This window comes from Scleropages formosus, chromosome 18 (genome assembly GCF_900964775.1).
Source record: "Scleropages formosus chromosome 18, fSclFor1.1, whole genome shotgun sequence".
NCBI classification, from domain to species: domain Eukaryota; kingdom Metazoa; phylum Chordata; class Actinopteri; order Osteoglossiformes; family Osteoglossidae; genus Scleropages; species Scleropages formosus.
Window position 1 is genome coordinate 14076227 of NC_041823.1, and position 16435 is coordinate 14092661.

The 16435-nt window shown below is 40.3% G+C and overlaps 1 protein-coding gene and 2 long non-coding RNA genes across 5 annotated transcripts; 1 reads left to right on the top strand and 2 right to left on the bottom strand.

Moving 5' to 3' along the window:
* Window positions 1–498: 498 nt before the first annotated feature.
* On the top strand, window positions 499–15614 carry msh5 (mutS homolog 5). 2 transcript variants are annotated; one of them, XM_018740568.2, is made up of 25 exons: window positions 499–519; window positions 1709–1813; window positions 2072–2195; window positions 2732–2812; window positions 3765–3818; window positions 4344–4465; window positions 4955–5064; window positions 5269–5304; window positions 5606–5688; window positions 6255–6300; window positions 6668–6806; window positions 7432–7494; window positions 8096–8224; window positions 8372–8444; window positions 8599–8708; window positions 8873–8953; window positions 9055–9142; window positions 10829–11015; window positions 11105–11231; window positions 11317–11466; window positions 13338–13412; window positions 13562–13708; window positions 14265–14402; window positions 14556–14629; window positions 14909–15614. In XM_018740568.2, exons 2-25 carry the CDS (start codon window positions 1715–1717, stop codon window positions 15012–15014), a joined length of 2442 nt encoding a protein of 813 aa, XP_018596084.1. In that variant the 5' UTR covers window positions 499–519; window positions 1709–1714; the 3' UTR covers window positions 15015–15614. The 2 variants fall into 2 exon arrangements, with proteins under 2 accessions (XP_018596084.1, XP_029101881.1); XM_029246048.1 differs by lacking the exon at window positions 11317–11466 and having other exon boundaries at window positions 11105–11270.
* Window positions 4225–5680, bottom strand: LOC108927327 (uncharacterized). Of its 2 annotated transcripts, none has more exons than XR_001965582.1 (3): window positions 5505–5680; window positions 4430–4507; window positions 4225–4260 (listed from the first exon to the last, which is right to left on the bottom strand). It is a non-coding gene; the product is annotated as an uncharacterized LOC108927327 (long non-coding RNA). The 2 variants fall into 2 exon arrangements; XR_001965581.1 differs by lacking the exon at window positions 5505–5680 and adding an exon at window positions 4929–4998.
* On the bottom strand, window positions 5692–10298 carry LOC114909130 (uncharacterized). The gene is made up of 4 exons (XR_003797123.1): window positions 9868–10298; window positions 9562–9634; window positions 8356–8429; window positions 5692–6169 (listed from the first exon to the last, which is right to left on the bottom strand). It is a non-coding gene; the product is annotated as an uncharacterized LOC114909130 (long non-coding RNA).
* Window positions 15615–16435: the final 821 nt, after the last annotated feature.

The window sequence follows — 16435 nt, forward strand, 5'->3', positions numbered from 1 at the left end:
TAGAAACTACTATATTAGACTGTCATATTAGCCGGTCACACTGAAACATTTACAGTTGTGCTTTACATTTCTTACATTTTTATGTCCTTAAATTAAATGATGAAAGAATTCTTTAAATAAATGTGTTTAAGGGCAGAAGTTCTGTGTTCTGTTATCTTTCTCCTAGAACAACTTTGAAAAGTAGAAGGAAGTCAGAAGAATGTACCTATTTGGAATAAAATGAGAGTGAGACTCCAACACAACAACAGTGAGCACGTACAGTGTACTGTTACAAAAATTATCAGTAAATACTTACATTTATACTTAATCAGTAAAGACGAGTAGCTCCACTGTCTCACAGCGCCTGGTGGTGCAAGAGAACGGGGGTTTGATCCCTGCTCAGTCTGTATGGAGTTTGCACATTCTCCCCGTGTCTGCGTGGGTTTCCTCCGGGTGCTCCGGTTTCCTCCCACAGTGCAAAGACATGCTGTGTGAGTGACAGAGAGTGTGTTCCACTGATGTATGGATGAGTGACCCAGAGTAAGTAGTGTATCTAGCAGTGTAAGTCACCGCGGTGAAGAAGGTGTGTGGGCTGATAACACTACATTGAGTTCATTGCTTTTTGGAGAAAACTGCTAGGCTAATGTGTAATTTGTAAAACGTAAAAGCTTCTTGCTAAACAACTTCACATGATGATTGATTTAATTGCCCCCCCACGATCGCGGCAAAAGGCAGTATCCCGAAAAGATACGAGAAATAGTGAATAAATCATGCACTAATTCGGAAGAGGCACGTTTACCTTACTACTCACTGTACTACAGTACTGAACCACATCGACAATCGCCTACGAGTTTTTCTAAACTGAAACGCCTCTCGTTTGACGTCGAACGACGAGCGGTTGCTTGCTACTTAAAATCCAAAACGCAAATCATATAAGGTACATTTTTTACCTTATTGCAGAAAAATGAAAAAAAAACCTCATAATTTATTATTAATTGACATTGTAATTAGTTTGTAGAAGAATAATTAGCTAAAAGCCGAAAATAACAGGTGTAAGTAGTTGACTAGCCGATAGCGTAGGCTAGCTAAACGGTTAGTTTATATATATATATATATATATATATATATATATATATATATATATTAGTTCTAGTAAACCGATAACGTTCAAAATTAAATTTATATACTTTATTTTCAGTCTGTCGTTTATGAAACGATAAACTTTAAACTAAAGTCAACATTTTTCCAACGTTCGGAAAAAACAGGAGTCTAAACAGCTCAAGACATCGTTGTTTAGACTTGTTTACTTTTGACTTATTAAAATTTGCATTTAAATTGAATTGTGTTAAATGTTTGTAACTTAATGATCAACTTTTCTAGACGACAACCTTTGAAAAAAATGTGAATTTTCGAGAACTGACAACTGCATATCATATATTGATAATTGATGGAAACATTCACGTACAGGTTGATATTTGTGGTACTTTACACTCAAAACCTGATGACTTTACAAAATATGAAGAGAAAAGTTCTAAAAAAAAATCATTTTGTATTCCAGAACAGTATGAACAGTTCATGGTGTTTGAATATGGTTTAAATTGTTTGGTGTCTTTGAATTACTTCAGCGGCTTAATGTTATTTACAGTATATAGGTGCATTTTAGATGATGACAAGAACTTGAGTCTTGTGTAGGAAGTAATGTGGATGTTTGAAATCATGTACTGTGTAGTGTGATATGGCGCTGTCCCGCGATGAAAGACAGAGAGTCAGCGTGGGACCCAGGTCAAGTAACCATCCTGAGGATGATGAGGAGGAGGAGGAGGATTCGACAGAGGTGACACAAACACACACACACACACCCACTTCACATCTTTAATGTCAGTGTTTGTTGCAGAGTTCGCCGGATGTGACGGGCAGTAGCATTGTGTGATTTTAATCTGCCGACATTAATGACAGATGATGAATTCAACCTGGGTTAAAACCATTTCATAATGTAAATGTGTGCAAGTTTTTAGTGTAAAAAGATCACTGCTGTTATATTTTTGTTTGAAGTATCTCGCTGTCTTTGTGTCTCCTTTTCTGGTTCCGTCAGGTATACCTCAGTGTACTGGTTCACCATGGGCAGGTGGGCCTCAGTTTTTATGACAGTAAAGACTGTACCCTACAGTACATGTCTGACACGGCGGATGACCACAATCTGAAACTTTTAGACAGAGGTACATCTAAAAGGCCTTGACTCTGTTTTATTTACAGAGAAAGTAAGTAAAATACATTTAAATAAAAAAAACGGGGGTGGCATGGTGGTGCAGTGAGTAGTGCAGCTGCCTCGCAGTGCCTGAGCTGTTTGGGCGTAGGTTGCAGTTTGGCTCAGTCTGTATGATGTTTGTATATTCGTACTGTGTCTGTGTGGGTTTACCCTGTTACTTTCCATGGTCCAGACACATGTAGTTCATGTGAACTGGCAATGCTGAATTGTGTGTGTGTGTGTGTGGTTACCCTGCGATGGATTGGTGTCCCTCCCAGGGTGTACCTCCCTCAGCCTTGTGTCCAGTGAATCCAGGATAGGCTCTGAACTACCTTGACTCCGACCAGGACAAGTTGTTAATGGAAATAAAGATGGATGGCTGGATAAAATAACTGAACAGTTTAATCTGTATCCTTACATTTTTGTAAGTATATGTTGTGCTGTTTATCAGAGTGTTTTAGGTAGTTTTGTGTTCATTCCTCCTCTACATTTTCTGTATTCTTTTAGTTGTGTATGAAGTCAGTCCTACTGTGCTCATCACCAGTGCGAAGCAGGATCACAGCATGACCCAGTTCATCAAAGCGCTTGGTGAGCTCACTGAAGTGGTTGATTGCACAGAATGCAAAGATAAGTGATTGCTCTGCATAATCATAAGGTGCAAAACTTGAATTTTGGCTGAAGCACTGGTGCTTTACATTTTATGAAAACACTTAAACAGGATAGGTTGGAAAAAAGTTTTTGTTAAGTAGGAATGGCTTGAAGGTCTTGTTAATGTTTAAAATGTCATCACTGCCCACAGAACAACTTTGCCATGTTTAGGTAGCCTACAGGCTAGTCAGAAATTTTATTAAATGTAACACAGTGGCCAGGGCTCCACTAAACTGTTGGTGGCAGTAATTGTTCCTTAGGACAAAATGGGCTTGTGGTCTGGAGACAGAGTAAATTTAGTGCTACTTCTATCCTTTTCTCCGTTCTGATGGCTGCATCATTTTTGGATCTAGAACAGATGTTGCTACAGAAATGACTGATGCAGTACATGTTTTCATTCCAGTTGCAAAGGCAAATGCATTTTTTTGTGTATTTATGCCCTATGTAAGGAATAGACAGTTGCTAATTACATACATCTCCCTCTTGAAACATGGCATCCACTCCAACTTGAGAATCATTAACACAGACACACACCTGTGAGCCTTATGCTTCTTCTTACTCTTTGAGCTTCAGGCATCATTAGAGCAAATTGAGCACGATTTGCCCTCAGGGAGCCTGGTCCATCCCAAACATCTCAACCAGCAAAAGAAAAACGGCCTATTTTTATTCATTCAAATGCCTTGCAATAGAGGATTAGTTGAAGACATAAGAAACAAGACTCCCAGTAGTGCCATTTTAATGCTACAGCATTTTCAGTTTTGTTCATAATACTAATTTAGTTTATACTGGATTTCATGAAAGCTACTGTGTGCATCTGCAAAGATACTATAACTATTCAACCAGTTTTCTAATTCCTATCTTGAATATTTCCTCTTTTATCTTAAAATTACAGAGACAAACTCATACAACAAACCAGAGATAGTCCTGTATCCCAATGCTGACTTTGGTAAGAAGTGTTGATATTCTTGTGTGATTGGGTAAGATGAAGTAAAAGTAAGAATTTATATATACTGAAATAAAAGGTCAATAAATTAAGGATAAGGATCTTCTGTGGTCATTAAACTTTTAATACACTATTGTACAGTCTATTAGTGTAAATTAACTATTTCTACTTTATCCATGGACTGAAAAGAACGTTTCAGGAACTGTTTAGCAGTGACACACAAAGTGAAGAATTTTATTCCAGATAGTTGGATATTTCAGTATTAAGATTTGCATGCTGGGGGGGGCGCGGTGGCGCAGTGGATTGGACCGGGTCCTGCTCTCCGGGGGCCTGGGGTTTGAGTCCCGCTTGGGGTGCCATGTGATGGACTGGTGTCCTGTCCTGGGTGTGTCCCCTCCAGCCTTGTGCCTTGTGTTGCTGGGTTAGGCTCTGGCTCCCTGCGACCCTGTATAGGACAAGCAGTTCAGACAGCTCGTGCGTGCGTGCACTTTTTGCCCAGTGCTCACATTTCCGCTCTCTCTCCATCAGGAGTGGAGGCTGCCAAGCAGAGGCTGCTCTCAGCACACATGCCTTTCATCCCTTCTTCCATCACAGAGAGAGAGAGAATGCCTTACCTCTCTTCCTGTCTGCCTTTTGGTTCAACCCTCATGGTAACCAATCCTTTTTCTTATTCTCTTCTTTTTCCCCATAATCTCAAGTAATGAAGCACCATCAATGCCATCATGGATTGTTAGCATTCAAGATATGAAAAATACACACACACACACACACACACACACACACAATCAATTTAAAATTTTGCCTAATGCAAAAAAGTTATTTTGAGTTTTTCTATAAACAGAAGATGCAATTATAAAGAATTTTCCCAGTGACCCCATATGGGACAAGCGGTTCTGAAATGTGGTCACATTTTGACCACTAAGAACAGCACTTTATTGTCCTGTAATATCCCTGTTCTTGAATGACAGTTTACTGCCATATTTACAGCTTATTGCTTTCTCCTAGAAATTCATTATGTTGAATTAACAGCTAATTTAGCACTCATTATTCAAATTTAGACTCTAGATGCCTTCAGCAGCAAGGACACGTTATATAAATACTGAAAAAAGAAACCTTTTCTGTGTGTGGCTCTCTCTAAGGTGCGGTCAGTGGGAGCACTACTGAAATGTCTTGAGAGGCGGCGAGTTGGGGTAGAGTTGGAGGACAGCAGTGTAGGAGTTCCTATTCTTCAGTTCCGGCCATATACACTGTAATACAGCATTTATTGGTGTCTCACCCACTGTCTTTGTGTCTTTAGGACTATCTGCATGTCGATTCCTGTTGATTCCCAGGAGCTACTGGGCTCCTACAGTACACTCTCTGTGTGATAGTGTGTTTTTCATGAACTAAATGTCATTTCTCTTTTGGCTAGTATTTATGCATTACAGTATTTTTTTATTTCACGTATTTGTAGGAAGGACATTGTATTTGTGGACAAGGATACGTACAGGTCAGTCACTTTCGCTTCAGTTGCTGTCATAGTCTGCCAGCTGTGATATATTGATTGCTATATGCCCAAGTTGCTTTATTTTTAAACTATAGAACAGATAGTAATGCAGGAGGGCCAGAACATATTGAAAGAGCAGTATTGCTAGTAGTGAACTTGCAGTCTCATAATAAACCCGAAGGATGAAGTTATGTAGAAAATACCTGAGATACTGTAGTGAAATGTGGTTTAATTGATTTTTAAGCTATCCTTCAGAACCACTTCATTTTTGTTTAATTTACATATAGTTTTTGTTGTCCTTTAGTGTTCTCCAGATCTTCAAGTTAGAGTTGCACCCCTCTGTATACAAGCTGCAATCTGGAGAAAAGGAGGGGCTCAGTCTCTATGGTAAGTAGCACAGACATTTCAGATACACGATATCCATGATCTCTAAAGTCCTATTATTCTTTTCTTATTAATAGGGCAATCTGATTTCTTCCTCAAGAAGTTCTTTAGTTTTTAATGTCTGCTTGGATATGCTAAGTCTGCTGAGCAGGCTGTCTTATTGCTCATAATCTACTGCAAATTGGTAAAGAACAGTCAGAATCTGGGGAGGAAGAAATCACAAAACACAAAAGAATCAGAGAAAACAAATGAAGGCAGAGTTTACTCTTCGGTACTTCCCTTTGACGTTCCCCTCTCAGTGGTCTCCCGACAATCTCAACACCATCTGTGTTATGACCATGCTGTAATTGTTTGTCTGATCTAGTAGATGGCACTCCATTACTCCGAAGAATTGTTGTGGGGTGGCCTCTGGGGACCTGTCCATCAGGTTCAGCCTCACTTCATGCCATGGTTCCACCTTCCACTGACTCACAGTTAGCTAAATCTGTAATATACACATGAGTTAAATGAATAATTATGAATGTAAATATCTTTTACAGACAACATTAACAAATGCACATGTCTTTTAGGGATATTAAATCGATGTAAGTGCAAGTTTGGCTCCAGATTGCTCCGGTAGGTCTCTAAGAAATTTCAATTAAAAAAAACTTATTCAAAGTAGGAAAGTTTTTTTAAAAAATTTAAAATGGGTTTTATTCCCTTTGTAACATAAAACACTTGAAAGGAATTTGCAAAAATAGAACATTCATAAAATCACGTTGCTGAATTCCTTGTATTTAAGCCCATTTTAGAAAATACAATGGCACTCATTCTTAATACAGCATTACCATCCTGTAGTTATGTAGTCCTATAATGATAGCTATGACTGTAAATCATAAGTTAAAGCTACTTCTTCCTGTTTCCACAGTCTCTACACTTTATTACTTTTCCTCACTGTCTTTGCAAACATGTTTTTGTGATGAGCTTCTCTCCCTGTATCCAGTCAATGGCTGATGCGGCCCACAAGAGACATGAGTGTGCTGACCAGGAGGCAGGAGGTGGTGCGCTTCTTCACCTCTCCACGCAACGTTGATGTGCTCAGCACTCTGCAGGGCTGCCTTCGTAACATCCAAAGTATTCCGGTAACACAAATAATTTAACTTGGAATCACAGGTTAAGTTGTATGAATGAGTGACCCTTTCTAAGGAGTGTATCTAGCAGTGTAAGTCACCTAGGTGAATAAGGTGTGGGGCTGATAACATTACATAGAGTTTATTGAAAGTGGCTTTGGAGGAAACCATCTGCTAAATAAATAAATGGAAATGTAAGTTTGCCTGCATTACTGTCAGATAGTGATTTGGTTGCTGGTTACTAGAGAATGTACTGATATTACCGCACTGTATACAGTATGGGAGGTGACTACTGAACTTGACAAGCATGTGAATTCCTCCAGGTATGATATGCTAAGTGGGTTCAGAAAGCAGTATTATTTGATAAGAGGTCTGGATGTTTAATTATTTAAAGAATGAAGCTAATGCAAGTGGTTCACCTCAAAACTATGTATGTTATGGATGGCATTTGTCTACCATGTCTTTTTGTGAAATATGCAGTTGTAGTTTGTTATCAAGCTGGTACAGAAGTGATTGTACTGTTTAAACAGGTAATGCTATACAGTGAGTACAACAATATAGCACATTGTAGTTGCCAGTGTAGTTGAATGACTCGTCTGATATCCATACTATACTGCTGTTTGTTCTTGTGCTGCAGACATTGCTACACAGGATGACTCTGTCTCACACTAAAGTCAGTGATTGGCACTGTCTCTACAAGGTATAAGGGTTTTAGACTAAATTTTGTTTTTATTTTCTCCATGGCTAACAACATACCGTATACAATGCTGCTGGAAAGTACATGAAACTTATAGGGATGGTCCTTATTCTTGTGTAAAATATTTAAATGAACTTTTAAAATCTAACTCTTAAATCTTAAAGTGAACTTATAAAATTAATAAATGAGTATGATTTACACACCTGATTCTGCTTACATGCTTGATTTAACCAATGCAACTTGGGGTTCACTTATTTCTGCAATCTGTAATACTTCTATTTTTCTATTACACACGATTTTCACTAAACTAACATATGGAATTGGTAACTACACAGAGTAGTTATGATAATGAGAAGCAGTCTTTCTCAGATGAGAAAGCCTGCTTCTTATTAAATAATGATTTTGTGGTAAAACTAGAGGACCCAAGGGGTACACATACTTTCAAGCAGCATTTTATACAAATAATTCACATGTTAATTTAGTCCTTTTTCACCTATTCAAAAACTGTAAAGTAATCCCTAATAACTTACTTTTATAATAAAAAAAGGCACTGAGTGTGTGTCATATAACTTGTCCATTACACCTTCTGTGGCTCTACCTGTAGACAGTTTACAGTGCAGTGTGTATTAGAGATACAGTCCGCTCCCTGCCTCGGACTATCCGGCTGTTCCAGGAAATAAGTGTGAGTTTCACAGAGGATCTCTACCACATCGCCTCCCTTATTAGCAAAGTGGTAAGACAGCAAATTAGAAATAACAAGGTTTTCTCAATTTTTGCCATTATTATGAATTATTTTCCCTCTTAAACATGGCATTTGTTTGTTTGTGTTTTATTGATTTCTGTTGTATGAGTCTTAATACTTACACGTCTTGTTGTGCAGGTTGATTTTGAAAGCAGTTCAGCTGAAAATCGCTTCACTGTCAAATCAAATGTAGACCCTACAATTGACGAAAGTAGGTGCTGTTCAGTCCTCCCTTAAATGTAACTCGTAACAAAAGGATGAAAACATGCTAATGCACAATGTCAACTAACCATTTCAATCACTACGTACTTTGGAACAGTTTTTAGATATTAAGAGTATCAATTGTTTTCTCTTCCCAACATCAGAGAAGCGAACGATGATGGGGCTGTCTGACTTCCTGACAGAAGTAGCTCGCAAAGAGCTGGACAACCTGGATTCACGGATCCCTTCCTGCAGTGTCATCTACATCCCTCTGGTCAGACATTCACAATTACTGTTTAGAATAACTTCAAGATTTATTATTTGCCATTTACTATACTTTGATATTACTGTTTAATATTATTACTCTTTGTCAATCTGTGTACTCTTTTTCCTGTGGTATTACAATGTGCTTCTTTCCTCTTGCTTTTCTACCTTCAGATAGGGTTCCTGCTGTCTGTTCCTCGCTTGCCTAGTATGGTTGAGAAAGAGGACTTTGAGATCGAAGGGCTTGACTTCATGGTGAGACAAACAGCATAATGCAAAAACAGATGCAGCCACAATACCTAGTTGAAAGGAATTTTGATGATACACTCTTGATCATGTTTTTCTCTTATGCTCAGTTCCTGTCGGAGGAACGTCTGCACTATCGCAGTGCAAGAACAAAAGAGCTAGATAACATGCTGGGAGATCTGCACTGTGACATCAGAGGTCTCTATACATGTGTGCGTATGCAGTGCTGCTTGAAAGTATGCGAATCCTATAGGGATGGTCATTATGGTTGTATAAATATTAAAAATAAATTTTTAAAATTTAAATATCATCTTTCAATTAACTTATAAAATTAATAAATGATCATGATTTGCACACCTGATTCTACTTACCAATGCAACCTGGCGTTCACTTAGTTTTGCACCTGCTCTACTTTGTTTTTTCTATTACATGAAAGATTTCCTCTAAGCCAGCGGTTCCCCACCTTTTTGGCAGCAGGGACCGGTTTCATGGAAGACAATTTTTCCACGGACCGGGAGGGGTGGTTTCGGGATGATTCAAGCGCATTACATTTATTGTGCACTTTATTTCTATTATTATTACATTGTAATATATAATGAAATAATTATACTACTCACCATAATGCAGAATCAGTGGGAGCCCTGAGCTTGTTTTCCTGCAACTAGATGGTCCCAGAAGAATGTGAATAACCTGTTGCACACACACACACACACACACACACATTTTCAGAACCGCTTGTCCCTTACGGGGTCACGGGGAACCGGAGCCTACCCGGCAACACAGGGCGTAAGGCCAGAGGGGGAAGGGACACACCCAGGACGGGACGCCAGTCCGCCGCAAGGCACCCCAAGCGGGACTTGAACCCCAGACCCACCGGAGAGCAGGACTGCGGTCCAACCCACTGCGCCACCGCACCCCCTAACCTGTTGCAATGAACCCATAATTTAAGTAGGACTCTTAGTATTTTCTTTTAAATGCAGCTTTCTTTTTGTTGGCAGTCTTGGTCTTCTGCTGTCTCATCATTGGGTCTTTCCCCCTTTTCAAAGAAGCTCTCCAGCGACGTTTGTTTTTTACTCATTTTGGCTAGGTTTAGCTTGTGGGCTTACCAAAACTGTGACTGAGACAAGTGCGCAGTGCGGGAAAGAGGCGCGAACGGAAGTGGTAAATAAAATAACGGGTGGGCCACGCACGGACTAAAATAAGTGTTGGATTCTGACTTAAAGCCTGCCACCAGATACAGCTTAATTGTCACTTGCCACTCACTGATAGGGTTTTATGAGTCTGCAAGCAATTGATTTATTATGGTCTCTGTGCAGTCAAACCTCTCTGCTAATGTTAATCTGTATTTGCAGCCACTCCCCAGCGCTAGCATCACCCCCTCATCTCCACCTCAGATCAGCGGCGGCATTAGATTCTCATAAGGAGCGCGCAACCTAGATCCCTCGTATGCGCAGTTCACAGTAGGGTTCGCACTCCTTTGAGAATCTACTGCTGCCGCTGATCTGACAGGAGGCGGAGCTCAGGTGGTAATGCGAGCGATGGGGAGCGGCTGTAAATACAGATGAAGCTTCGCTCGCTCGCCTGCCGCTCACCTCCTGCTGTGCGGCCCGGTTCCTAACAGGCCACAGAGCCCGGGGGTTGGGGACCCCTGCTCTAAGCCAACAAATGGACTTGGACACAATGGGTTCACTTACTTTCAGGCAGCTCAGTATGAATGTTTCTGTGTGTATTATTGCACTGTGCTTTCTTGCTGAATTACTGACCAGTCTCTCTGTGTGTCTCTTCCTGTCTCAGTACTGTAGTCTGTGCACCACTTGGTGTCTCTTTCTATGTCAATTCATCTCTGTAAAACCTGTTCTGACAATCTCAGTGTAACTTTGCCAGACATGGAGACTGCCGTGATGACCCAGCTGCAAGCCACAGTCCTCCAGCACAGTGACTGTCTCTTAAAGGTCCTACAGCTGAGTGCAGAGCTGGACTGTCTGATGGCTCTTGCCCAGGCCTCTCAGGAGTACAATTACTGCTCACCTTTTCTGTCTCCACACTCCCGGTTGTCCCTCATCCAAGCCAGGTGGGTACTGTGTTCATCTGCTGTTAGGTTTGAGTCAGCTGTTATGGGCAGATGTATAACCCCTGTTTCCCCCACTCTCTGTCCTTCAGACACCCTCTGGTGGAACTGTGCACACCCATGTTTGTGTCCAACCCGTTGTCCAGCTGTGAGAGAGAGGGAAAAGTGAAAGTCCTGACTGGACCCAACTCCTCGGGGAAGAGTGTCTACCTTAAACAGGCAAAGCACCACAACCAGATTCACAACTACACACTAACTGTAAATACAGAGACTAATGTGTTTGTTTGTTTGTCACTTATGATAGGTTGGATTAATTGTTTTCATGGCCCTGATCGGGTCTAATGTCCCAGCAAAAGAGGCAGAGATTGGTTTGGTTGACTGTATCTTCACTCGGATGCAAAGTCGTGAGTCTGTGTCTGTAGGGATGAGCACATTCATGATTGATTTAAATCAGGTGAGCACACCCACATACTCACTCACACACAAAACCAAACTCCTCTCATGACTCTTTATGTATTTGCTAAATTAGATAACATACTTTTTGAATTTCATTACCTTCTTGTTGAAGATTTAGTCTACATGGGACTCATTCTCTTTCTGTACATACACTATATGGGCAAAGTATGTGGGCACCTGACCATCATATCTGTATGAGCTTGTTGGACATCCCGTTTCAAAACCATAGGCAATAATATGGAGTTTGCCCCCGCTTTGCAGCTGTAACAGCCTCTACTCTTCTCAGAAGGCTTTCTGCAACATTTTGTAATGTGTTTGTGGGAATTTGTGCCCATTCAGGCAAAAGAGCATTTGTGAGGTCAGGTACTGATGTTGGACAAGAAGACCTGGTTTGCAATTGCTGTTCCAGTTCATCCCAAAGGTGTTCAGTAGGCTTAAGGTCAGGGCTCTGTGTCAAGTTCCTGCAAGCCAAACTTGGTAACCCATGTCTTTATGGACCTGGCTTTGTACACAGGGGCACAGTCATGGTGCTGTAGAAAAGGGCCTTCCTCAAACTGTTGCCACAAAGTTGGAAGTGCAAAATTGTCTAAATTGTTTTTGTATGCAGTAGCAGTAACAGTACCCTTCGCTAAGTGAACTTAAGAGCCTAGCCAAAACCCTGAAAAACAACCCCAGATCTGTATTCCTCCACCACCAAACTTTACAGTAGGCACTATGTAATCTGAAAGGTAGCAATCTCCTTGTATCCGCTAGATCCAGAGTCCAATTGTAGCTTGCTGTACAGCACTCCAGCTGACGCTTGGCATTGCACTTAGTAGCCTTAGGCTTATGTAGCTGCTCGGCCACGGAAACCCATTTTATGAAGCTCCCAACGCATAGTTCTTGCACTGATGTTGCTTCCAAAGACAGTTTGGAACTCTGTAGTGAGTGATGCAAGAGAAGATAGCCGATTTTTATGTACTACGCGCTTCAGCACTCTGAGTTTACATGTTTTACCATTTCGAGGCTGAGCTGTTGTTGCTTCTAGATGCTTCCACTTCTCAATAATAGCACTTAGAGTACAGTTGACTGGGGCAGGTTTAGCAGAGTAGAAGTTTCACATACTGGCTTGTGACAAAAGTGGCATCCTATCTCAGTGCCATGTTGAAAGTTGCTGGGGTCTTTAGGTAACCCTGTCTACTGCAAATGTTTGTCAATAGAGACTGCATGGCTATGTGCTGCACTTTATGCACCTGTTAACAATGGGTGGGGCTGAAACACCTGAACTCACTAATTAGGAGGGGTGTCTACACACTTTTGGCCATATAGTGTACACTGTATTGATGTAAAAAGTTAATATTTCTATCACATATCAGCAATGGAAATGAATCTTACGGAGAATTTGTTTTTGTGCGTGTGTACTTTGCATGTTTGTTGAAAGTATTTCTTTATTATAAAATAAAAAAAAAAAAAATGGGCACCAATGGTTAAGTTAGTAAGAAGTTCAAATTACTTTACTGCTTACTTTATTTCAGTTTGGGGGGTGCAGTGGCGCAGCAGGTTGGGCTGGGGCCTGCAAGGTGGTGGGTCTGGGGTTCAAGTCCTGCTTGGGGTACTTTGCAACAGCCTGGTGTCCTGTCCTGGGTGGGTCCCCTCCGCTTCCAGCCTTGTGGCCTGTGTTGCTGGATGAGGCTCTGGTTTACTGTGACCCTGTTGGGATGAGTGGTTTTGGTGTGTGTGTGTGTATTTCTGTTCTGAGCCCACCCCATGATGTTTGGAAAAGACTGATATGCAATTAGCCTGCAGATTTGATATTATCACATGAAATGTCTTGTGACTCTCCATGGATTTTAGTGTTTCTGTTTTCGTTTTCCTCATTTTTTTTATTAGATGGCATTTGCTCTGAACCACAGCACTGGGAACTCCCTGGTCTTGATTGATGAATTTGGCAAAGGAACCAACACGGTAAGAGAGGCTGCAGAGCAAGCACAGTGTATAGGAAATAAGACAATAAAAAATTGGGTTTATGTTATTTGACTCTGAGCGTGCACTGTCCCACAGTATGGGTCGAGTGGATAGTAAACTGTTGTTGACTCTGTATATACTGGTTCCAGGTGGATGGCCTGTCTCTCCTGGCATCCTGCCTTAGCTTCTGGCTCATGAAACCCCCATCTCACTGTCCACATGTACTGGTAGCCACCAACTTTCACAGCCTGCTTCAGCTGGGCCTGTTGCCTCCCTCCACTCAGCTCTCCCCACTGGTATAAACTGCTGTCATCATGTGTTTACATTCATTTATTTAGATTATGCTTTTCTCCAAAGCTGCTTAGAATGATTTACCCATTTATAGAGATGCATAATTTTTCACTAGCAATTAAAAGTAAGTACCTTACTCGGGTATCACAGCAGAAGGTGGAATTTAAACCTTCAAGTGTAAGGCAGCTTTAACCATTCTGCTACCTGTAGGCCTACCACATAATTGCTACATGCATTTAATTTTCTAACTGATATATTGCATCAACATTTGAAAATGTTAATTTTAGTATTCCAAAAAGTAGATTTAACAACATGCAACTGTAATTCAAATTTTCTATTTAAGTTTCTGCTAGTCTTGTACTCCTCTTGGGTAACATACAAAGGCCAAAGTGTTCAAGTAAAAATACTCCTATACATATACTTTATAAATTGGTAAATGTGTATTTTGTTTTAGATAATAGCATCATCTAATAATGACACAACTGTTATAATTATAGTTGCAACATATTTAGCTATAAGTCTTGAAGAGCAGTGTGTATTTATACTCTAAGCTCTGCTTAGACTTTGGAAACAGCAGTAGATGGAGAGGAGTTGGTGTTCCTGTATCAGCTGAGGCTAGGTATTTGCCAGTCAAGCTATGCTGCCAACATTGCTGTACTGGCTGGCCTGCCCCACACAGTAATACAGAGAGGGCTGGAGGTAAGCCTGAACCCATCTGTACCTTTTGTCCTCACACACTTATGTTATAGTTTTCTCCTTGTTATATTAAATCAAGAATAGTAAGGAATATTAAGCACCATAAACTGTACTAAGATTTAAAAGATTTTGTAGAGAATAAGATGTCTTTTGTAGGTGTCAGAGCTATACAGAACAGGCCTGGCTGTTAAACGCATTGACCGACCCTCGACCGAAGAGCAGGCCAAAAGGTGAGCCAGCTTAGCACAGAGTATGATTAAAGTGTGGATTCATTATTAAAAGGCTATCAGATGAAGTTCCAGTAGTCCTGCTGTTCTGCCTTTGAGAAAACCCATCAAACAATGTAGAAAAGCTACTAATTTGTGCAAAATTGGTAAAAAGGTATATTGAGATATACAAGTTGCTTTAGGTGAGGTCTCCTACAAAACTTTGCACTGTATGGCTCTATATTTCTTTCCTTAGTGTGCTTTTAGTTTTCAAAGTCTAGCTCTAAGCATCTCTCTTTCCAGGTATTTAAGAGTTGTAGAACAGTTCCTGAGCCTGGATTTGGAGGACCCAGCAGTAGAGCTGCAGTTGTTCATGCAGGAACTACTATCCTCTGCTGGAAATGCATAAGTCACTTAACCAGATGAGTTACACTTCTGTTTACAGCCTGCCAAATACCACTATATACAAGTACTAGTATAAACAGTTTGTTTTCTTGCATTCAAACTTCACTCCCCGTAGAGGTGAAAGTTGTGGATTTATGACCAAGGGATTCTGAGACTACATTGTTTTCAACAGAATTGTACATAATAGGGTAAAGTTCATACCCACTTTAGAATGTAAAATACATGACATAAGTATGGATGCACCTCCATAGATCTCCCCCATGAAAATAGAGCCAGCTACTTTCAAACACAATGTCTTTATATCTATTCTTGAAACAAGGGAGCTGTACTTAAACAGTATGAAAAATAAAGGTGGAGGGGGACCCACAAAAGCAGCTAGACATTTATTCAACTGAGTTGATAACTGCACTATACACCAATAATTTTTACATAAATGAGTTGTTTACACTTCATTTTGCACTGAGTGTGCACATAAATGCTACATAAGCCAAAGACACTTACTCAATTTGTTGAAATAAACAGAAGAATGGACAGCCCTTGTTAAATCAGACATTTTATTAATCTTAATTTTCTGAACCAGAAGTGCAACTGGGACAAGTATGGCCATAAAGCCTGTTAAGCTTGCATGCCAGCTGCTTAGTCTTCTCAGTTGCTTGTATTGTTAAAACCTTTACAAGTTATCAAAATGCATAAGCTATACCTTGTCAAGATACAAAAGTAAAGAATTTTACAATATTAAGCTTAATAGCCAGTTACAATTAAGTTTAGCATTTGGCTGGCAGTCAATTCTACCAGTCAGTTACCCACATTACCTCCTTGGACTATACATCATCTTCAGAAGTCTACAATAAATCTGTAATTGGATAAGGGAAGGGGCACCTCCAGGGCTAGACTCCTGTCAGCTGTACAAGGACAAACATGGCAAGTGCAAGAGACAGCAAAGCAAGTTGAGAAAGACCAGGGGCCACATTGCACAGGTCTGTAGCACAACATGTTTTCGTCATTGAATATGTAGCATTGGACAAAAACTCAACTGTAGATACAGTGTTGCAGTCTTTACTCTTCAGACAGCCTTTCATCCTGATGTCAAGGAGTTTAGCTTGAAAGCAAATTGGGAAATGGTTACTTTTTTTGCTGAAATTTGGATGAGACATTGAACCAATGAAATCTAACCTTACCAGCTTTTCCAAAGCCACTGAAACAGCTCTCCCCACACTTACAAGAAGTTGTTGTGGTAATGCACATGTTCCACAGCCCAAGGTCACACTTGTAACAGTTCAGTGCCCAGTCTATAAGAGAGTTGTCAAACAACATTTACCAGTGGATCCAGCTGGTGAACAGTTAATCTTTAACTGGATTTTTTTTTTTTTTTAACATATATTGAGGAAAAGCCACTCAGCGCCTTAAGTCATGATGCATATGGGA